At 41.6% G+C, this 24,794-nt stretch overlaps 1 protein-coding gene across 2 annotated transcripts in view; it reads left to right on the top strand.

Moving 5' to 3' along the window:
* The window catches only part of spon1b (spondin 1b), a 189,815-nt gene that overhangs the window by 143,072 nt on the left and 21,949 nt on the right, over positions 1 to 24,794 (top strand). For both annotated transcript variants that reach the window (XM_061917389.1, XM_061917388.1), the window contains exons 9-11: positions 2,444 to 2,584; positions 2,676 to 2,751; positions 5,268 to 5,450. In XM_061917389.1, the coding sequence (XP_061773373.1) occupies positions 2,444 to 2,584; positions 2,676 to 2,751; positions 5,268 to 5,450 (400 nt within the window). The remainder of the gene's footprint in view (positions 1 to 2,443; positions 2,585 to 2,675; positions 2,752 to 5,267; positions 5,451 to 24,794) is intronic.

The following is a 24,794-nucleotide window of genomic DNA, read 5'->3' as shown; positions in this document are numbered from 1 at the left end:
CCCACCTACATCTTTCGTCTTTGACATCTCCATTATTAATTGAACAAATTGCAAAAAATTCAGCAACACAGAAGTCCAGAATACTGTGTAAATATGCGATTGAAACAGACGATTTATAGCTGGGATTGGGCTGGAACAAAATGTCCGCTACAATCCGTGACATCACGTGCACGCGTCATCATACCGCGACGTTTTCAACAGGATACTTCGCGCGAAATTTAAAATTGCAATTTAGTAAACTAAAAAGGCCGTATTAGCATCTGTTGCAATGTTAATATTTCATCATTGATATATAAACTATCAGACTGCGTGGTCGGTAGTAGTGGGTTTCAGTAGGCCTTTAATTAAAAATTAGTATTAAATTTTAAATCACGGTAACAAAGACAGCGGGCACAAGCGTAATTGCCGTACTATGATTGCCGTAAAATGATAAACCTTTCACTTCAGTCTGGCTTGATCCCTAGCTTTTTTAAGCATACTGTGGTGAATCCCATTCTTAAAAAGCCTAATCTTGATCCAGTGGAGCCTATAAATCAATCATCAATTAATCAATGTTTACTTATATAGCCCTAAATCACTAGTGTCTCAAAGGGCTGCACAAACCACAACACAAACCACTACGACATCCTCGGTAGGCCCACATAAGGGCAAGGAAAACTCACACCCAGTGGGACGTCGGTGACAATGATGACCCTAAACTTCTGCAATGAGGTGGCGACTTGTCCAGGATGCGCCCCGCCTTCTGCCCGTATGCAGCTGAGATAGGCTCCAGCAACCCCCACAACCCTGAAAGGGCCAAGAGGTAGAAAATTGATGGATATCTAAACTTCCCTTATGTCTAAAAATCATGGGGAAAAATGGTAGCTTAGCAGCTAACTCTATTTTTGGAACAGCATGATGTTTATGAAAAATATCAATCTGGCTTCAGGTCAATCCACTCTACCCAAACGGCTCTTTTGAAAGTTTCCAGTGACATGATGATGACCGCTGACTCTGGTTTGCTACATGGTTTTTGCTTTTACTCGATTTGACATCTGTCTTTGATGATGTGGATCAATCGACTCAAATCTGAGATGGGGTTTTCTGATGATATTCTCGTGTGGTTTACTTATATAAATGAAATAATCTTTATTGTTGCTTTTAAAGATGTCATGTCTAACAGTGTCAAGTTTTTGTGCTGGGGCCTGTTTTATTTTTGTTACTACTGATGCTTTTTGTCGTTTGATCGTTTTGGTAATTTTTAAAATGTTTTTTATGATTTGTCATTTATTGTTTGGTTGTCTTTGAATTTCTTTCAGATAAATTCGAACAAAACGGAATCGCTGATCATTGCTCCCGATAAAAATATTTCCTGATTAAGAACTCCCTTGGTGTTTTGGGTGCATCTGTTAAAAGCAGCCTCATAAAACCTTGAGGTTGTGTTTGATTGGTCAATGTCTGTGGAGGGTCACCATGCTCAACTGACTGAAACTCTTTTTATCACCTGAGAAATAGCTCTAAAGTGGAACAAATTATTGTAAAAAACGGAACTCGAAATGATCATTCACCCACTCATCTTGTCTTGCATTGACTATTTTAATTCTGTTTTCACTTGTTTCAACAAGTCAACTCTAAAAAGAACAGACTGTACAGAATGTGGCTTCCAACATTACCCCCATCCAGTCAAATTTAGTATAGAGTTTAGTCCTGACTTTCCGTGCGTTGCATAGCGGGGCCCCTAAGTATATCGCTGATTTATTGTGCCCCTACACTTCTTGGCGCAGCCCTCGGCCTTCAGGATCCCAAAAGCTCATTTTAAAACCCAGCGATACCTGGCATTCCAGGCTGTAGCCCCCAGACTCTGGAATGACTTGCACCAGTCCCTCTGTGAGCTTGACTGTGTCGACTCTTTTAAAACACATCTGAAAACTTTGCTTTTTAGAAAAGCATTTAGTTAATGGACAAAATCACTTTATTTTTTATAATTTTTCAAAATAATTGTTACTATATTGCTGTTTTATTTAATGGCTGTTTAAATTCACCTGTTTCACACAGCACTTTGAAATTTGTATCTATATAAAAAAAAACGCTTTATAAATAAAATGTACTTACTTAGATACCAAGCACTTTAGCCAATTCCATAAGATTTAGGCGGGACATAACGAAAAACTTTGATGGTCAGTCTGTGATTTGGCACAATAATGTAAACAATTTTTAATAAATCTGCCCCACATGGTCAGATATTAATCATACATGGTGTTAATGATGAAGATTATTTCTTGTAGCGATGCATGGGCCACTTGCCACACTTGGAATTCAGGCGCAGAAAGTGTTGTTGTTACATGGAGTGCAGCTGCTCCCATTTTTAACATAACTTGATTGGAATCTCAAATAACTTTTCTTGTGTGTTATTTTGTATAATTACTTCAGAGGTTTTGTGTGCTTTTTGTTTTGTGTTTTTTAGTCACCAAACAAGCCCACCACTCCTCAAGATAAGATCCGACCTTTGACTAGTTTGGATCATCCTCAGAGCCCCTTCTATGACCCTGAGGGCGGGGCAATTACACCTGTGGCCAGACTCGTGGTGGAACGCATCGCTAGGAAGGTAAAATGTATTCTCCGCTGTTTTCAATACGGTCATGATTTTTCAATTGCATCATTGCTGTGTTATAACACTTGTCATTGTTTGCATGCAGGGAGAGCAGTGCAATGTGGTCCCAGACAGCATTGATGACATTGTAGCAGACATTGGTCAAGAGGAAACGGAGAAAGGTACATTATTCGCAATCACTGCATCACTAGAGAAAATAAATTAAACTTGTCTTATATGTACGTTTCATTGTTACACCAGTGGTTGAACTACCAAGCATAAGTTTTGTGACTGGGGACAAATCACTTGCAGTAGGCAGGCTACATACCACAAACAAGAATTTGTTTTCTTTCATTCTAATGCAGGGGTGTCAAACGTACGGCCCAATGGGCGGATCAGACCCGTGAACAAGTTTTATCCGGCCCGTGGGATGGGTTTGCTGAGTATAAAAATGAACCGGAAATTTTTGAATGAAAGAAACTGCTGTTTTAAATGTGTCCACTAGATGTCGCAATAGCAATTCTTTGTATCTCTGTAGATGATGCTACTTATGTACAAAACAAAACATAAGATGTTTGTACATCAGTCGGGGAAAATGATCAAACTACATAAATAACTAACTGTAAGTTGATTTTGATATACCGTATTTTTCAGAGTATAAGTCGCACCTGCCGAAAATGCATAATAAAGAAGAAAAAAAAACATATATAAGTCGCACTGGAGTATAAGTCGCATTTTTGGGGTTAATTTATTTGATAAAACCCAACACCAAAAATAGACATTTGAAAGGCAATTTAAAATAAATAAAGAACAGTGAACAACAGGCTGAATAAGTGTACGTTATATGACACATAAATAACCAACTGAGAAGGTGCCTGCTATGTTAATGTGACGTATTATGGTAAAAGCCATTCAAATAACTATAACATATAGAACATGCGTTAACGTATACGTTTACCAAACAATCTATCACTCTTAATTGCTAAATCCGATAAAATCTTATACGTCTAGTCTCTTACGTGAATGAGCTAAATAATATTATTTGATAATTAACGGTAATGTCGCTCCTGAGTATAAGTCGCACCCAAGCACTTTAGAAAAAAACTGCGACTTATAGTTAAAAAAATACGTTAATTGTTTTATCTTGATAGATTGAAAATTAACACCAATGAATTGACTAATGAACATTACCACATAATTTATTCAGGAAAAAACGAGAAATAAAGAAAATGTAGAAAAAAAACACAACAACATTATGATTTGTACAACTTCAGAATGTGCTCGTTCTATTTTTAAACAAAAGTAACAATCCCAAGTTGTCTTTATCTTTAAGTTATTGTGCAGTCATTTTACCAGTCGGGCCCACTTGGGAGTAGATTTTTCTCCACGTGGCCCCCGATGTCAAATGATTTTGACACCCCTGGTCTAATGTGCTTTTATTACATTCAAAATCAGTGTGAAGTGAATTATATTTATTAGGGGTGTGGGAAAAAATCGATTCAAATACGAATCGATTCTCATTTTAAATTTTTTTTTTTTTTTAATTATTTTTTTTTTATCAATCCAACAAACCACTACACAGCAATACCATAACATTGCAATCCAATTCCAAAACCAAACCTGACCCAGCAACACTAAGAACTGCAATAAACAGAGCAATTGAGGAGACACAAACATGACACAGAACAAACCAAAAGTAGTGAAACAAAAATTAATATTATCAACAACAGTATAAATATTAGTTGTAATTTCAGCATAGCAGTGATTAAAAATCCCTCATTTACATAATCATTAGACATTTATAAAAATAAAAAAAAAAGAACAATGGTGTCCCAGTGGCTTACATTTGCATCGCATCTCATAAGCTTGACAACACACTGTGTCCAATGTTTTCACAAAGATAAAATAAGTCTTATTTTTTATTGATAGTCATTATTGCAATCAGTTGATAAAACATTGTCCTTTACAATTATAAAAGCTTTTTAAAAATATATATACTTCTCTACTTGCATGTCAGTAGACCGGGGTGGATCCTGCTGAAATCCTATGTATTGAATGAATACAGAATCGTTTTGAATCGGAAAAATATAGTTTTTGAATCGAAAATCGAATCGAATCGGAAAAATCGATATATTATCGAATCGTGACCCCAAGAATCGATATGGAATCGAATCGTGGGACACCCAAAGATTTGCAGCCCTAATATTTATAAAGTGCTTTTTCTCTAGTGACTCATAGCGTGTTAGATAGTGAAACCCAATATCTAAGTTACATTTAAACCAGTTTGGGTGGCACTGGGAGCAGGTGGGTAAAGTGTCTTGCCCAAGGACACAACGGCAGTGACTAGGATGGCGGAGGCGGGGATCGAACCTGGAACCCTCAAGTTGCTGCCACTCTACCAACCGAGCTATATCGCCTGGTCTGTCTCACTGTTTGACTCATTACAAAACTTCACTGCTAAAATAGAAAAATGTGTCTATTTGCATGAAAGCGGTACATGAACTAACATGTAACATGATGGCTCCTGGGATATTTAACCAGTTTTTACAACTCACCCGTGTGTATCCTTGTCAAACCAGACAAAGAAAAAAAACACATCGAGACATTTAACCATTCATGTAAAGGATTAAACATGATTTGTAAAGAGTGCATGTTTTTTTGACATCCCTGAAATTAGCATTCAAATTTTCTGTCCTAGATGACACCCCCGAGACGTGTATTTACTCCGGCTGGTCGCCCTGGTCGGCCTGCAGCAGTGCCTCATGTGAGAAAGGCAGACGGATGAGACAGAGGATGCTTAAGGCACAGCTAGACCTCAGTGTTCCGTGCCCCCACACTCAAGATTTTCAGTCCTGCATGGGACCTGGATGCAGTATGCAAGGTGAGCACTCAAACACATGAAACTTCATTTGTTCTTTTTTAAAAATTGCCTTTAAGGTAAGGTATATCGATATACAATATAAATCGCAGGTTTGTCTCTAAGCGATATCGTAATATTTGAGTAGACGTTCTCACGCAGTTGTTTTTAGCTGTGGGCATTACACTACAGGCTCTTCTCACTCTTTCCTGTTTCTCCTTCTCACAGACAAGCAGGCGCACATTCTTACATACGTCACATACTGTCACGTCATACATCACATACGTACACGCACTCGCCCAGCAGAGAGGTAGCGGCGTGGCTAACGTTAGCTGTGATGCTAGCGGGTTGTTGCGAAAGAAAGAAGGTGCGAATCTCGTAACAAATGAAGGAAGAATTAATTCCCAAGAAAAACAGCAAGGGGTCCATCGTCTGGCGGTGTTTCGGCTTCAAGCGGGAATATGTCGAATAGACAACTTTAATTTGTCATGTGTGAGGCACAAGCGTTGCTACCAAAAGTAGCATTACTGCTAATATGTAGCATCATTTGAAAAGTCATCTGCTTATAACTTTAATAAATACAGTTTTGGTAAATTGACTTAGTTGGGATTTCCTTCTCTGCACGAAAGTTTAAAAGTTGCATATATTAGTGCATTATGAACAAAAATGTTTTAATGTAGACACATAGAATCACCATACTGCTGTGATTATATATATCCAGTGTTCATTCAAGGCTAAGTCAAAATATCGAGAAATATATTGTATATAGCGATATGGCCTGAAAATATTGTGGAATTTAAAAAAGCAATATTGCCCATCCCTACTTTAAGGTTATAAGAAACCTTTTTTGTGTCTTCCTTAATTTGATCGAAACCCTACTTGTGTAAAGTTGAAAAAAATCCCCCCATCTCCGATAGACAGAATTAAGTACTACCGTGTTACCTTGCCACTTTGCGGTTTACTTACTGCAGTCAAGAGTGAATCGAATATTTTAAAGTACCATTGCATACATTGAGATTTGAGTTTTCAAGTTAAAATATTTCAGTTTTAGAGTGTATGAAGTGTTTAAGAGCATTGGAAGTGTGCGGTGAGCTTATAAAAATGTTAAACGCATATAATATTTACAAAATTATTCAAATGAATACAACCCTACTTTGTGGAAATTCACTTACAACGTGCACGGTGCGGTGCGTCTTGTACGTAACCCCCATGATAATCGAGGGGAACACAGTACATGAAAATAGTAGAAATGTCATTATCCCACAAGACAATTTGAACTGTGTTTGGTATTTTCCTGTGATCAGTATCAATTCCTGTCCTGGTACTCTTGTTTTGTCAGTATTTCCTGTTTGTTAAGCCCTCACTTTATACGGTATTCCTTGTCCTGCCACCATACCTGTTCGCCATTGTTAAATAGTTCCGATATTTTCACCTTTACCACCCCTTTTAGTGCCGTTTCATTCTCTACTGCAACTGTATGCCAAAGTGTTCTGTTGTCTTCTAGTTACCCAGTCTAGACTTTGTTGTTTTTCTTCTGCCTTGTTCCTAATTAAAGTACCTTCTGCCTGCACGACGCTTGCCTTTTCTGCATCCTAGGATTACACCAACAGCTGACCCACAGCATTGTCACAATAAAATAACTAACTTTATCCCCCGTACTTTTAGCTTTCAATGAATTAATGATCCACACTAGTTCATTTTAGCACATCATTATTAAAAGAAACGTCAATTCATTCTGTTTTTCCCCTTTTAGAGGTGACTTGTGTCATTGGGACGGCGTGGCGCAGTGGGAGAGTGGCCGTGCGCAACCCGAGGGTCACTGGTTCAAATCCCACCTAGAACCAACCTCGTCACGTCCGTTGTGTCCTGAGCAAGACACTTCACCCTTGCTCCTGATGGGTGCTGGTTGGCGCCTTGCATGGCAGCTCCCTCCATCAGTGTGTGAATGTGTGTGTAAATGTGGAAGTAGTGTCAAAGCTCTTTGAGTACCTTGAAGGTAGAAAAGCGCTATACAAGTACAACCCATTTATTGTTTTAGTCCATTAAAAAGTTCTAAATTGATGTAGAAACTAAAGCTTAGTTATTTATCTTGGACAGGTAGAAAGTCTGTGACGCTTGGTAATTTATTTTGGCTTATCGCAATGAAACAAAGTGGCCGTCTATTATTTTTTACAACATGAAATAATTGTTTTATCAAGAAGATTAATTGGGTCCACAGTTGTTTTGAAGGATTTTAAAATATTTTTAAAAACAGCAACAGTGTCAAGGAGCTGACTGGATTAACTCGCGACTGGATGTTTTTTTAAGAGAATGAAGAGAACTGCACATTATGTATTTGTCTGTAATTAGGAATTTTGGCGGTCCCTTATCGGCTTCACGGTGGGAGAGGGGTTAGTGCGTCTGCCTCACAATACGAAGGTCCTGCAGTCCTGGGTTCAAATCCAGGCTCGGGATCTTTCTGTGTGGAGTTTGCATGTTCTCCCCGTGAATGCGTGGGTTCCCTCCGGGTACGCCGGCTTCCTCCCACTTCCAAAGACATGCACCTGGGGATAGGTTGATTGGCAACACTAAATTGGCCCTAGTGTGTGAATGTTGTCTGTCTATCTGTGTTGGCCCTGCGATGAGGTGGCGACTTGTCCAGGGTGTACCCCGCCTTCCGCCCGATTGTAGCTGAGATAGGCGCTAGCGCCCCCCGCGACCCCAAAAGGGAATAAGCGGTAGAAAATGGATGGATGGATGGGCGGTCCCTTATCTTCTGTACCTCAGAGGGTCACTTTTTGTCTAACAAGCAAAACCATAGCTTTGGCATTTTTTATATAGAAAAAAAGACACACCATCCACTTGGGTAGCTTACATACAAGGACATCTAAGGTACTCGTTTAATTTCTGATTTGCTTTTCTAATTCCAACTTTAGGGTGGCTACACTAAATACGAAGTAAAACAATGTTTCATCCTCAGATTATAATATATCACCACGACGACACATTCACATGACGACAAGTACAGGAGACATACACAACACAGTACAATATAACCAACTATTCTTATTGGTGAAATGCACATACCAATCAAACCTGTAACTAAGTTCTCCTGCAATGGATACAGCCTTTTCAAATTTAAAGTGTATTTTTTTCTATAGATTTCAATGAAATTCACAAGTGTTAGAAAAACTATATGTTCCAGGATTTTCACACAGCTAAAAAAGGTGTCAAGGGAAAGACAGCCTCCTGTGTTAAACGAACCACATGTGCTTGTGTCCGTAGTCTAGATGGGTTAGGAACGTGCTGAATTCCAAGCGTGTAGAAAAAAACTACCGTATTTTTCGGTCTATAAGTCGCAGTTTTTTTCATAGTTTGCGACATACTATATACTCCGGAGCGACTTATGTGTGAAATTATTAACACATTACCGTAAAATATCAAATAATATTATTTATCTCATTCGCAGAAGAGACGAAGAAAATGTCAGCAATCGTCACAAAAACGTCAGCAATCGTCACCCAAACGTCAACCAATAAGAATTTAGTGTGGTAGAGTCATGGCAGAAGTGCATTGTGGGTCATGGAATGCTAACTGCTATATGCTACTGCCGTAGCTATTAAAATGGATCATTTCATCGTTGGCGGTAACTTATAAAAACTGAGAAGGGCTGAACAAAATTGGCACCGAAAAGGAAATCATTTACTGCAGATTACACAATATCAAATAATATTATTTATGTAATTCGCGGAAGAGACGTAGAAAATGTCAGCAATCATCACACACACGTCAGCAATCGTCACACACACGTCAACCAAAAAGAATTTGGCGGGGGAGGGTCATGGCAGAAGTGCATTGTGGGTCATGGAATGCTAACTGCTATATGCTATATGCTACTGGCGTAGCTATTAAAATGGATCATTTCATCGTTGGCGGTAACTTAAAAAACTGAGAAGGGCTGAACAAAAAAAAATTGGACCGAAAAGGAAATCATGTACTGCAGATTACAAGCTGGACGTAGTGAAATATGCAGCAGAAAACGACAAGAGGAAGCGGCGCATACCTTTGGAGTTTGCAGAGTTATGCGACTTTATCGAATTTATCGATTAGAAGTGACAGATTGTTTGGTAAACGTATAGCACGTTCTATATGTTATAGTTATTTGAATGATTCTTACCATAATATGTTACGTTAACATAGCAGGCACCTTCTCAGTTGGTTATTTATGCCTCATATAACGTACACTTATTCAGCCTGTTGTTCACTATTCTTTATTTATTTTGAATTGCCTTTCAAATGTCTATTCTTGGTGTTGAATTTTATCAAAGAAATTTCCCCCACAAATGCAACTTATTCTCCAGTGCGACGTATATATGTTTTTTTCCTTCTTTATTATGCATTTTCGGCTGGTGCGACGTATACTCCGGAGCGATTTATAATCCGAAAAATACGGTAATCCAAAACCCTCAAGTTTAATTGTGATTTTTCACATTGACCATGGCATATATCCATCCATCTTTAATTAAATACAATTTAATATTTTGAACAAAAACTATAAGCAGTGTTTCATGGTACTTTCTGACATCAGAGCGAAGAAAACATACTTAGTCTCCTTCCTTCTGAACAGAAACAATACAATGCTAAATGGAGATAATGATAGAGGTGTTGTTGCGATCTGCTGCTCAGATCTTCACGTGTTTGTTTTTTCATTCTCAGTCTGACCCGTTTATTTCCTGTTTTTGTCCATCACTATGGTTACACATCAGTCCACCTGTTAGTCTCGCCCCGCACACCTGCTACTAATTTTCACCCTCCTATTTAAGCTCACCTTTTCTGTTTACTCATTCTCGGATCCTAATTTGCCCACGCGCATCAGTGACGACTCTCATCATTCGTATGTATTTTCTCGCTAGCTCTCACGCCAAGCCACTTTATTGTCTAGCTTTCATGCTAAATGTTTTGTTTACTCTTTTGTGTCCTCGTACCAAGTTCTAGTTTTCCTTGTTTTAGCCTAGCTTTCACGCTAGCGTCTTTTGTTTACTTTTTCTCTTTACACCAGTATTTTTGTTCATAGACTTTTGTTATTAAATACCCTTTATCTTACCTATGCTGTGTTCTGCTTCGACGCATCCACGGGAAAACCACACCGGCATTACAATGCCGAAGAAGAGTCTTCACAGTAGGATCCGAGCATTAAAAAGTTTTTCCGCGTCTGGCAACCACGAGGAGACCTTCGACGAAGGCACATGGAGGGTATTCCGAGCGATGGAGGCTGAAACTCTCCGATGCAATCCAGACGAAAGCATGATGTGGGACCTGGAGGGAAAACTGGTTCCGATCGATGCTTCCGGGAGCGGTGAGTTTCCCTCCCGCAGCGCTCGCGCTCGTCCGCGTAGGCGGAAGCCGCGAAGTATGGCTTCGTCGGGCGACAGAGACTTGCCCACTCCATGTCTCCCTCCTCACGAACACAGCAACCTACAGTCAGCACACAAAACCCCTACACCATTGTTTGGGGACCCAATAACACACTTTGCTAACAGTTTTACCGACTGGGCAAATTCCCAACTTGTGTCCCGCGCAGATGACGTCATTTCGTCGACGCCCCCCGGTAACGCAAACCCGTCTTCCGATGATGACGTCATCAACAAGGAATTTTTTGGGGAAGATTCGTTTTCTCAGCCATTTTCAAATGACAATAACATTAATAATAAGATACAAAAGTATCAGGATATTTTTTCTTATTATTATAGTCAACCTCAGTCACCTAGTTTTTCTTCTAACCCACCGTTTAAACCTCATTCTCTGCCCAAGTCCAAGGTTTTTTCTCCCTTTTCAAAGGGACACTCTGGACTATATAGAGGGGAGGGGTCTGCCTGCCTCCAAACCTCCCACCACCCTCCCTTATGGTCAGTCCCTGACCACAGGGAACGGGTCTGGGATTCCCGTCTGGAGGGGGGGGCTACGGCCTATAGCTGTGTTGCGGAGGTAGGGCAGACGCTACCTCTTCTTAAAACTACTAAGCCTCCTAGACCTCCACCACCGGTGTTTACCCCTGTTATACCACTACGGCCTCCTAGACCTCCTCCACCGGTGTTCTCCCCGGTCAAGTCACGCCCTCTTAGACCTCCTCCACCTGTGTTCCGTCCGTGCCCTAGTTCTAGTTTTAGTCACAGTCCCTCTCAGAGTTCGAGTCCCAGCCTTCTTCGTAGCCCATGCTCTAGTCCTACTCGTAGACAGACTTGTAGACTGAGTCGTAGTCCAAGTCCTGGTCCGAGTTTCCGTTCTGATTCTAGTTGTAGTCCTAGTCTTTCTCGTAGTCGTCCTAGTTCCACTCGTAGACTGATCCGTAGTCCGAGTCCTGTTTCGAGTCCGGTCCCGAGTCTTGTTTCTTGCCTTTGTAATATTAGTACTGATTCCCCTCGTGGTCTTAGTCCGAACCCTAGTCCTTACCCAAGTTCTTGTCCGAGCCCCAGTGTTACTGTAAGTCCTAGTCTTTGTCCTAGTCCTTGCCCGAGCACCAGTTTGATTGTTAGTCCCAGTCCTTGCCCAAGCCCTAGTTTGACCGTTTGTCCTAGTTCTTGCCCAAGCCCTGGTATGACTGTAAGTCCTGGTCGTTGCCCAAGCCCTTCTCAAAGCACTAGTGTGATTGTAAGTCCTGGTCCTCTCTCAAGTCCTTGCCCGAGTCCTAGTGTTTGTCTTATCACTCATCATAGTCCTAGTCCTGCTCACAGCCAGTCCCCTAGTTCTCCTCGGCAGACCCCTGTGCCTGCTCCTCGGCTGAAGCCGACTCCTGCTCCTCGGCTGAAGCCGACTCCTGCTCCTCGGCTGAAGCCGACTCCTGCTCCTCGGCTGAAGCCGACTCCTGCTCCTCGGCTGAAGCCGACACCTGCTCCTCGGCTGAAGCCGACACCTGCTCCTCGGCTGAAGCCGACACCTGCTCCTCGGCTGAAGCCGACACCTGCTCCTCGGCTGAAGCCGACACCTGCTCCTCGGCTGAAGCCGACACCTGCTCCTCGGCTGAAGCCGACACCTGCTCCCAGTCTGGTTCTCACACCAGCACATGACACTAACCTGGTTTTCACGCCAGAATTCGACTCTCGCCTGGTTCACACACCAGCAGCTTTTTCGGGCCTGGTTCTCACACCAGTTTTGAACTCTAGTCTGGTTCTCGCACCAGAAACTGACGTTAGCCTGGTTCTCACACCAGCCTCCGACCCAGAACTGGTTCTCATACCAATTACAGACTTTAACCTGGATCTCACTCCAGCAACAGCTCCAAAGCTGGAGCCGACTCCAGCAACAGCTCCAAAGCTGGAGCCGACTCCAGCAACAGCTCCAAAGCTGGAGCCGACTCCAGCAACAGCTCCAAAGCTGGAGCCGACTCCAGCAACAGCTCCAGAGCTGGAGCCGACACCAGCGTCGACGACGGGGCTGGAGCCCACACCAGCGTCGACGACGGGGCTGGAGCCCACACCAGCGTCGACGACGGGGCTGGAGCCCACACCAGCGTCGACGACGACTCCGGCGGCTCCCAGGCCGCCTCCGACGACTCCTGCGGCTCCCAGGCCGCCTCCGACGACTCCTGCGGCTCCCAGGCCGCCTCCGACGACTCCTGCGGCTCCCAGGCCGCCTCCGACGACTCCTGCGGCTCCCAGGCCGCCTCCGACGACTCCTGCGGCTCCCAGGCCGCCTCCGACGACTCCTGCGGCTCCCAGGCCGCCTCCGACGACTCCTGCGGCTCCCAGGCCGCCTCCGACGACTCCTGCGGCTCCCAGGCCGCCTCCGACGACTCCTGCGGCTGCAGCACCCGCATCATCCTCGCCAGCTGCACTCGGGCCTGCTTTGGCTGCAGTCCCCGCACCCTCGTCTGCTGCTTCCAAGCCTGCTGGGATTTCGGTGCTGAGGCATCGTCCACCACGTCGACCACGGGCGTGGCCTCTGCGAGGTCATCCTCCTCGCCAGATACTCCCTCCTCCATGTCGGCCACGGATGTGGCCGTGCCCGGGTCGTCCGCCTCGCCGGGCACCTCATCCTGCGAGGCGGCCACTAATGTGGCCTTTTCGAGGTCGCCCGCCAAAACTTTTTCGGCAGCAGCGTTCCACCCGCCGCCGCCACATGATGTGTCCTCGGTGGATTCGGGGACATGCGATCTGGCGACCCTCCACCATGGACTCCCTCCGCCCTCCCTTCGTTTGTGAACTTTCTGGTTTTGGGGAGGGGGTTCAAGTTTTTGTTTGTTTTTTAAGACATCTGGTATCTGTCTTTTGTTGGGGGGGAATACTGTTGCGATCTGCTGCTCAGATCTTCACGTGTTTGTTTTTTCATTCTCAGTCTGACCCGTTTATTTCCTGTTTTTGTCCATCACTATGGTTACACATCAGTCCACCTGTTAGTCTCGCCCCGCACACCTGCTACTAATTTTCACCCTCCTATTTAAGCTCACCTTTTCTGTTTACTCATTCTCGGATCCTAATTTGCCCACGCGCATCAGTGACGACTCTCATCATTCGTATGTATTTTCTCGCTAGCTCTCACGCCAAGCCACTTTATTGTCTAGCTTTCATGCTAAATGTTTTGTTTACTCTTTTGTGTCCTCGTACCAAGTTCTAGTTTTCCTTGTTTTAGCCTAGCTTTCACGCTAGCGTCTTTTGTTTACTTTTTCTCTTTACACCAGTATTTTTGTTCATAGACTTTTGTTATTAAATACCCTTTATCTTACCTATGCTGTGTTCTGCTTCGACGCATCCACGGGAAAACCACACCGGCATTACAATGCCGAAGAAGAATCTTCACAGGTGTTGCTGTTTGTCAGTTTTGATGTCCAGTCGACAGCCAGCTAACAAGACAGGATGAGCGTACAGATGACAACTTTCTCTCTCACCATTTAATCATCAAATCTGGATTGACGATTATATTTTCACTTCCACAAGCTATTTGCAACACAACCCTAATATTCATGCATTAATCTAACGGTTGACTGTATTTAAACCTTTATCAGGAGAACTGTTATCATGATGTAATGAAATGCCCTTTTAACTATACATCAGAAGGCTTTGCAAAAAATAATATTTGGTTTGAAAAAATAACTCCAGTTCATTATCATATTTTTCAGACTACAGGGCTCACCAGAATGTAAGGCACACTGTCGATGAACGGGCCTATTTTTATACAAAAGGCACACAAGATTACAAGGTGCGTTAAAGGGATCATCCATCCATCCATCCATTTTCTACCGCTTATTCCCTTTTGGGGTTGCAGGGGGCGCTGGTGCCTATCTCAGATACAATCGGGCGGAAGGCGGCGTACACCCTGGACAACTCAACACCTCATGATTTTTTATATATGTTTAATCACAAAATGTTGTTCTTACTCGTACTGTAAAGTTCAAATTTGAATGACAATAAAAAGGAAGTCTAAGTCTTAATACTCTTCCCATAACATGTAATTCTGTTTTTTTGTTCAAAATGCTGCAAAGATTATGTTTACAGACCATTTTCAAGCCGCTTTCTGATGGTCTTTTCAGACTGCGCTGTTTTTTGGGTGGTCTTATCAATGTGCCTCAACTTTGACAGCATCTCTTTCCAATCATCTTTGTTGTAGTTTTAGTGCTTCCATAGCAAGTCTACTGACGGATACTGTATAAGTTTGAACTGGATGCTACTTTGTATTAGAAATGGCAACAGCGGAGGATGAATGCCCTAAAACAAGAGGATAGAGAAAATCATCATGAATGAATGATCTTTATTGTCATTGTGCATGTACAGGTCCAACGAAATTTAGGTTGCTTCCCTGAGGTGATTTGCATTAAAAAAAGAAGAAACCACACAATACACAGAAACAACACAATATACACAATATGCAATATACAATATGGCCTTAGACCACTCTAAGAGGCAATGTCAAAAAAACGACACAATAAAAAGTATAAAGAGATTGGTAAAACTGACTAGAGAGGAGTAATGCTGATTCCCAGTGTGCTGAGAGGGTGGGAGTCAGTATTTCCTACCTCCTATACTTTTTATTATGGATTAAATATGTAAATAAATATGGTAAATATTGTCCAGTTTGCATGTAACCACTGATTGCACGGTCCCGGATCGTGATTGACCGGTAGATTCCTCATGTTGCACATGAGGGAGTTTTTATTTGTATCTTATTTTATTATTTTTTTACATTGCAGCTGCGTTTAGTGCAGTCATGGCCCGGGGGTAGAAACTGTTCTTGAGTCTATTTGTGCGGGTTCGCATGGTTCTGAAACGTCTGCCGGAAGACAGCCTTGAGTATGTTGGCTGCCTTCTTCAGGCAGCGGGAGTTGTACAGTTCTTCCAGGGAGGGGAGGGGGCACCCGATGATTTTTTGGGCCGAGTTGACGACCCTCTGGAGAGCTTTCCTCTCTGCTGCTGTGCAGCTGCAGAACCATACGCAGATGCAGTATGTGAGGATGCTCTCCACAGAACAGCGGTAGAAGGACACCAGTAGATCCTGTGTCAGGTGGTGATTCCTGAGTACTCTCAAGAAGTAAAGCCTCTGCTGTGCCTTCTTGACGATGGCCGTGGTGTTGGTCCTCCAGGACAAGTCCTTCTTCAGGTGAACTCCCAGGAAGCGTAGGGATAAGACTCTTTCCACACAGTAATCATCATCATCAGGTGTCACCTTGGGGGCCGGGGCGCACTCGATTACACACCGCCACACTTCGCGGCCCGACATGGCAACGAGTAGGTCCTCCTTCTCGAGCCCCGCATTCGCTGATAGTACCTCTGGCAAGGTGAGGATTCTGTAGTGGACAAGGCCGCTGGGTTTCCACAACAGTAGTGGCTGAATGATTCCCGCAGTGGCCCGATAGCAGTGTCCAGCCAACGAGAGCCTTCACTTAGTAACCTTCTGACAGAGTGAAAATATCTCTGTATTTACCCCTTCAGGTAGCATGCTCAGACTAGAGGTTATTTTGGACACGTCTGAGCAGGTTTGGTGTAAGCTCGTCCAGGCGCTTCTGTTGTGTGGTGGGAGTCCAGAATAGCCTCTATCATCGTTCTGAAGACGTAAAGTTTCCTCTCATTACCGATGGTCTAGTGCCATATGTTATGCAGCTTATTGCAGGCTTAGGCTTTGTGGAACTTCATATCCTTTGCAGCGTTCATTATATAAGACCTGAGATACTTACAATCGGTTATTTGGTTTATACTGTTGCCAGAAGATGACAAAAGTCAGTAATTTGGAATTTGGGAGATTCAGTCTTGCTTTCATTGCTATGGGGTCCTAATAGGCACGCAGCGCTTTCTACTGAGTGGAGTAGGGATTCAGAATTTGTGACAACTTCGGAGACCAGAGCGATGTCACTGGCAAAATGTAGGTCTCTATGGTGTTGAGCAGGTTGCCTTCTGCTGCGTCTTCGTTGGAGCTGCAGGCCTTTGTGGTTAATTGTGTCCAGCGAAAGGTGCAGAACACAGTCCAATACAATGATAAACAAAAATGGAGCTTGCATGTCCCCTTGTAAAACTCCCTCCTCAATTTGGACGAATGAAGTTTTGCCATCAACTGTGATAGCTGTAGCCTGAGTGTTGGCATAGAGCGCTTTAATTGTGGCAATGATAGGTTGTGGAACTCCGTACAGTGGAAGGATGTTGAACGTGACTTCCAGTTTGAGTCTAATTCTTTCCGAAAGTCCACAAAGCAGATCGTGAAGTCCTTGCCGAGCCTTTTCATTTCTTCAATAATGCGACATGGGGCAAAATTTGTCAGATGGTAGATTGGCCCTTCAAAAACTATCCTGGTTGTTGCCGATTCAGCAGGACCTTTTTTGAGATTTTGGTTGTGAACGTGCCACAGTAATTTAAGGCCAATGCCAGGTCGCCTTTTTTGGGAATACGCTCTTTTTTCCATCAAAAGTTCAGGAACTTTTGGTTCCTGGAACCTCTAGTTCTGGGAACTAAAGGTTCTGGTAGTGTGGTTTGTGTTTTCCACTGCATTTCACAGTTCAAGGTAGTTCATACAAATCAAGCTGATGACGTATGGAAGAGTGGATTAATATAATTCTATATTGATACCATGTAAATGCCATTGTTAGATAGAGCCACGCTTAGACACAGCGGCTCGGAGCTCTCCAACGGCAGCATTGGACGTTTTTCCCGCAGAAAATATTCGCTCTGCCAAATACAAAAAAGAGAGTAAACACCGGAGGCGATTCGAGAGGAGGGAGATGCGAGGCAGATGAGTGGTTCCACGCAAACCTGCACTATTGAGCCTTCTCTTTGCAAACGCCTGCTCTCTTGTCAACAAAGTGGAAGAGATTAAACCAGGGGTGTCAAACTCATTTTAGCTCAGGGGCCACATGGAGGAAAATGTATTCCCAAGTGGGCCGGAAGGGAAAAACTATGGCATGATAACTTAAAAATAAAGACAACTCCAGGTTGTTTTCTTTGTTTTACTTTGGCCAAAAATAGAACCAGCACATTCTGAAAATGCACGAATCACGGATAATCCTATGGACGAAACACTTCCAGTTTGTTAAAAATTCAATTGGTGCAGTTTGAGAAACAAAATGAGCATAGACTTTGTCTCAGTGTATCTACAAAGCCATGATTGAACTTTAAGTCACAGCCGTTCTGGGATTGAAAGTAAAAACTATTCAAAATGGTTAAGTTCACTTTTCTCGTGTTTGACAGACACATTTTGGGGCAACCAGGGTGCCAAATGACGATGTGTTCGAAGCAGAAGACATAAAACGGCAGGTTTTAGGTTTCATGTGGGTCGAGGAGGAGGAACCACAGTCACCCTTTATTGTATACCTCTTGCTTGGCCCCGGTATAAACCGTGCCTGCCTAACAGAATTGCTATTGTGACATCCAGTGGATACATTTAGAACAGCAGTTTATTTCGTTAAAAAAAAAGCAGCTCATTTTAATATTTGGCAAATTCCTCACGCGGGCCGGATCAAACCTGTTCGCGGGCTTGATCCGGCCCGCGGGCCGTACGTTTGACAACCTTGGATTAAACTATGGATTTTCAACGGCAATTCAAATAGGTCTGCAATCGTCATAACCGAGAGCGGGCTGCACAAAAAAAATTCCGGACTCAGCACTGGAGCTTACAGGCTACTCCATTCCCTTTTTGGGGTCGCGGGGGGCGCTGGCGCCTATCTCAGCTACAATCGGGCGGAAGGCAGTGTACACCCTGGACAAGTCGCCTCCTCATTGCAGGGCCAACACAGATAGACAGACAACATTCACACTTACATTTACACACTAGGGCCAATTTAGTGTTGCCAATCAACCTATCCCCAGGTGCATGTCTTTAGAGGTGGGAGGAAGCCGGAGTACCCGGAGGGAACCCACGCATTCACGGGGAGAACATGCAAACTCCACACAGAAATATCCGAGCCTGGGATTGAACCCAGGACTGCAGGACCTTCGTATTGTGAGGCAGACGCACTAACCCCTCTGCCACCTTGAAGCCTGCTTATATATTAACTGCACTTTATCTGTTTACTTATTTAGTCTTAACTGATTGTAGCTGAGATAGGCGCCAGCGCCCCCCGCGACCCCAAAAGGGAATAAGCGGTAGGAAATGGATGGATGGATGGATGACTCACTATAACTACATGCCTACTGCAATTCAAATGCCTGGTTATCCACTGTTATTTAACTGTGTATTTATTCACTGCAAAGTAACTGTTGATCTATTGCCTGCCCCTTAACTTTTTATATATGCACTGCTATATAACTGTTTATTCATCCTTCACTGCCAGAACATGGTCATACATAATATTCATTGTCATAGAACTATTATGATTACTAACTCGCCTGAACCAAAATGCTGCTGTATAGGAGGATTGCTCAACTCAGTTTCGATGTTTTGAAAATACAATGACAATAAATCACCTAGCCTATCCTATCCTAAACAGACATTGTTAGTTCACAATTATTTCACTAAAATGTAAGTAAATGAAATACAAGGCAATAATACACATAACGATATATTCTTGAAAAAAACTAATTCGTACCAAAACTAATTTGTAATGTCAGGCTTTTGTCTGCCATGTCCATGTAGATGATAAATTCATGAAGGTCAGGTGATTCCATTTCAGCCATAAATACCAATATGAAATGAATAAATGTCAGTGTTTATCTCACACAGACAACACAAACACGTCACTTTAGCTTGTTACCATTCTGTTCATTCGGGTTGAGGCTACTAACTGCACAAATAGTGTGTCCCTTACTACTCTGCAACATGTAATAAAGTAAATAGTTAATATTTGATGTTATTTGCCTTCGTTCCACTCATGTATTGTCTCCTTTATTTCACATTTGTCCAAGGAAGTCTCAGAGTTGTTAGCAGCTCAGGTCTTTGCTGCGAGTCCAGGTTTATACTATTCTGTAAATACGTTTAAAACAGTCTGTCCACTTGTCGTAGCTTCGCCTATCGAAATGAAGATTGTCCAAAAATAATGAACAACATTAAACTCCATATAGTTCAAAGACAATGGCTTAGTAAAAACAATCCAAGATAGTTTCGCTGATAAGATGCCCCAGAAAAGTTCCTGCATGTCGAAAAATCGTTTTGTTCTTCTTTCTCTCTCTGTTGTCATGTTTGTTGTAATATAAATACACAATAAATAAGAAATAAACAAGTTTTGCATATATTCCAAAACTGGTCATGTGCTTATAAGATAAATTTTAGGAACGACCCCAACTTTGTTCAACCAATCAGTGTTTCGACAGCACAGCCCACCCCGGAAGACACACCTCGCAGGCAGGAACTCCAAAATGTTCTTGAAGAACTCAATCTACCTGGGTAGTTTATGGTGGAAACACAGGGGCAACTTTATTTACAATTAAATTGGAAAGTTCCTATAAAAGTTCCTGCGGTGTAAACAGGTTTAATACCAAACTTTGCCCAGGCAGATGGTGGGGAAAAAACAGAAAAGGTCTGATTTCAGAACTTGAGCAGTAAGTCGTGAACAAGGGGCTCCATCAAGATGAGACTCGGGATGTTATCGCCAACAATGCACTGCTTTGCTGGAAGTTCTGCCACGTCTTCCCCAAACTGTAAGGTTTTGAAAAAGGAAAGTGGCCCAACGGGATGCGCTGCCGTCGAGCTGAGGCCCGTCCGTCTGTCACAGAGCCCACCATCATCCTCATCCTCATCGCTCGACAAGCAGATGAGCCAATAAAACCAATCTGTGAACATTGCTCCAAAGTACAGATTTTCTGCTGATTGATACACAAAAGTAAACATTGACGTGTGGAAAGGCAGTAATATATGATAGAACAAGGCGGCAGCTAAAGAAGGACTTCCACGTTATCTTCTCTTTTCAAAAAGTAAAAACCCACTAGGTGAACAGCTGATTATACAACTACGGTGCTGACGTAAGGTGACTTGTGTCCCATATGTGACCGTAGGATGAAAAAATATACTACAGTACCAGGACTATAGTGGCCATAAACAGTTAGCTTCTACAGCTGGGGTGCCCGTCTGTAGCCCGTGACTTGTTTGTCTTTAGTCCTGCAAAAAATGGGAACACAGCCAGAAACACAATGAGAAAAAAAACAAAATGTTGACATCTGCCAATAATAAATCCACAAAGCTTTGTCTTTAAAAAATAAATAAACAAACAAAAAACATCAATCAATCAATCAATGTTTATTTATATAGCCCTAAATCACCAGTGCCTCAAAGGGCTGCACAAACCACAACGACATCCTCGGTAGAGCCCACATAGGGGCAAGGAAAACTCTCCCCCGTGGGACGTCGTCTACACACATCCATCCATTTTCTACCGCTTATTCCCTTTCGGGGTCGCGGGGGGCGCTGGCGCCTATCTCAGCTACAATCGGGCGGAAGGCGGGGTACACCCTGGACAAGTCGCCACCTCATCGCAGGGCCAACACAGATAGACAGACAACATTCACACTCACATTCACACACTAGGGCCAATTTTAGGGTTGCCAATCAACCTATCCCCAGGTGCATGTCTTTGGAAGTGGGAAGAAGCCGGAGTACCCGGAGGGAACCCACGCATTCACGGGGAGGACATGCAAACTCCACACAGAAAGATCCCAAGCCTGTCTACACACATATATATATATATACATATATACATATATATATATATACATATATACATATATATATATATATATATATATATATATATATATATATATATATATATATATATATATATATATATATATATATATATATATATATATGTATATATATATATATAGTATATCAACATAAAAATAGTTAACTCAGGGGTAGATCTAGCCTTGATTTGAGGCTGAGACTAGGGTTTTTGGGCTCCAAAAGGTAGGTGACCACTGCCATAGGGAGTTGGAATGTCCACAGTTTGTTGATTGACTTCATAAATTTGGTGTTCTTAACCGTGAGCTGAAACTCCTCGTGGCATAGTCAACCAGCTTTTCTCTGATGCGGTTTGTCCCTTTGGTGTTGAAGGTGAACGGTGCATCTTCAGGGCCTATTTGCGCGTTGAAGTCTCCGGCGACAATCACAAGGTTGTGGGCTGGAATGTTCTCTGTGGTAACTTTTAGGTCTTCATATAATTGGTCTACAAATGATTCATCAGCAACATAAGTCAGGCTGTAACATGCTATGATGGAGCTTTGTGGGTTTCCAAGGAAATGGGCAACAAGGGCTCGCAGGGAAATCTTGACTACAGATTTTAATTGCTCAGCAGCACCTGTCGTGGAGCCTCGGGAGTATATCTTATGTGTGACTGCCTTCTACTGGTCACTTATCATTACACAATGTACCAAAACCAGAATAAAAAAAAGCTGAATCTATACATAAATGGGGCGTACCTGCTCAGCGGCCGTGTGATTAGTGTTTCCGCCCTGAGATCGGTAGGTTGTGAGTTCAAACCCTGGCCGGGTCATACCAAAGATTGTAAAAATGGGACCTATTACCACCCTGCTTGGCACTCAGCATCAAGGGTTGGAATTGGGCGTTAAATCACCAAAATGATTCCCGAGCGCAGCCACCGCTGCTACTCACTGCTCTCCTCACCTCCCAGAGGGTGGAACAAGGGGATAGCTCAAATGCAGAGGGTAATTTCATCACACCTAGTGTGTGTGTGACTATCAGTGGTACTTCGATTTACTTTATAAGGCGCACTGTTGATTTTTGACAATATTCAACGATTTTAATTCAGCTTACAGTTCGAAAAATACTGTAATTTACGCGAAAAAATAATTTCTGGCACCATTTTTGTTGCACAAGGTTCCTATGGCAAAACTTACTCATTTGAGTAAGATGATTAAAAGTAACAGGAGTCCTTGAAATAGTTAGCAAATGCATACATTAAAACAACAAAGCATATGTGCAAATAGCATGTTTACAAAAAGCACATCACAATGATTCAACAAAAAACATATTTAAAAAAAAAAACAACCCTAAAAAAATAATTTAGTCGCAGGACTGTGCTAAAATTTCTACCACATATGGTCATTTTTGAAATCTCATCGAAATTATAATTAGCAAATTTACGTTTGGCCTCGCTGTGACCTGCAGAGGACCTGACCTGAATGATGAAACTTCTTGTGGACCAAATTTGAGGGGGTAATGTACCAGGATAACAAGAGTAAGTGAAAACCCAGGTACGATATATATATATATATATATATATATATATATATATATATATATATATATATATATATATATATATATGTATATATATATATATATATATATGTATATATATATATATATATATATATATATATATATATATATATATATATATATATATATATATATATATATATATATATATTCGAATTAATCCTGATAATCACTATTAATCACGATTTTTAATTGATTTAAAAAATATATATATTTTTATTAAAAAAAAACATTTCTATTTATTTGTATTTGTGCTGTGTAGACACTAAAGCAAATCATATTGTTGATGTAAATGCCCATATTTGCTGTACAGATTTACTTGAGAAAACAGAAGTTTGGGATACTTCTCTTTTTGCCTAATTTGTATTTTACTTAACTTGATGTTTGTGTAGAACTTTATTAAACAAAGTCAGTTTTCCTTTAAATGATATAAGAATTTATCAGAACAGTTACCGATTTTAATAGAGAAATGTAGTTAATCCTAAAACTGTCATCCAATGTTATTAAAAAAGTATTGACTTTGAATCGATTCTGAGTTGAATCGTTAACCCCAATGATTACCTAATATATATATATATATATATATATATATATATATATATATATATATATATATATATATATATATATATATATATATATATATATATACAGTCTCGATCAAAACTTTACATACACTTGTAAAGAATAGAATAGAATGGACTTTATTGTCATTATATTTGCATATAACGAGATTAAAGACTCCAACTTAAGGTGCGGTAGTGGGAACAAATATGAGGTAAAATAAATAACACAAGAGATAATAAAGGAAAAAAACTAACAATTGAAATAAACAGACTACTATCCAATAAAAATAATAAGCAATCCTTTACAATATAGAAAACACTAAATTGTTGATAATAGAGGTAAACTATTGGTTTTGTTCATAATCAATAGCGCTTTTTCTATTGGTATTTGTATTGCTCCAGTTTTAGTGTAAAAATGCTCATTGTCATTACTATATTATTTATTTCACTAACTGCTTATTTGCTATCATTTTTACGATCATATTTGTACATATTATGTATGTGCTGGTGTTGTTCTATTGTTGTTCTTGTCATTGTTGTATTTTCTGTTGTTTATGTTTTTGTCTCTCTGTCCCTCTCTTACCCCCACAATTTTCCCCTCTGTCTTCCTTTGTTTCTCTTTCTATCCCCTCCTGCTCCGGCCCGGCTGCACCAAATGATAATATAAATACATTTAATAAAGTCACATTCAAATAAGACAACAAGAGAAGTATCCTACACTTCTCTTTTGTAAAGTAAATCTGAACAGCCGATATGGGCATCTACATCAACTATATGATTTGCCTGAGAAGCTGGACAGGACAAAAAAAAAGAAAAAAAGAAAACACTATAGAAATACAAAATACTGTACAATATACAGAACAAGACAAGAGTACCGAAGTAATAAATAACAATCAATGTCGGACGTATTGCACTCGAAGGGTAGTATTGCACAGTAGGGTATTAGTGCAGGATATTGTATAGGGGTGAATTATTATTATTACAAGTTAGAGTTCAACATGGTGACAGCTTTGGGAAAGAAGCTGTCTCTGAGCCCGTTTGTTCTGTCTCTGATGCACCTGTAGCGCCTGCCTGATAGTAGCTGGTCGAACAGGTGGAATCCAGGGTGTGTCCTGTCTTTGGTGATGTTTTTTGCTTTCTTGAGGCAACGGGAGTTGTGTAAATCCTTCAGGGA

Source organism: Nerophis ophidion, linkage group LG12 (assembly GCF_033978795.1).
Source record: "Nerophis ophidion isolate RoL-2023_Sa linkage group LG12, RoL_Noph_v1.0, whole genome shotgun sequence".
In the NCBI taxonomy this organism is placed as follows: domain Eukaryota; kingdom Metazoa; phylum Chordata; class Actinopteri; order Syngnathiformes; family Syngnathidae; genus Nerophis; species Nerophis ophidion.
This window is presented reverse-complemented; position numbering and strand designations above follow the sequence as displayed.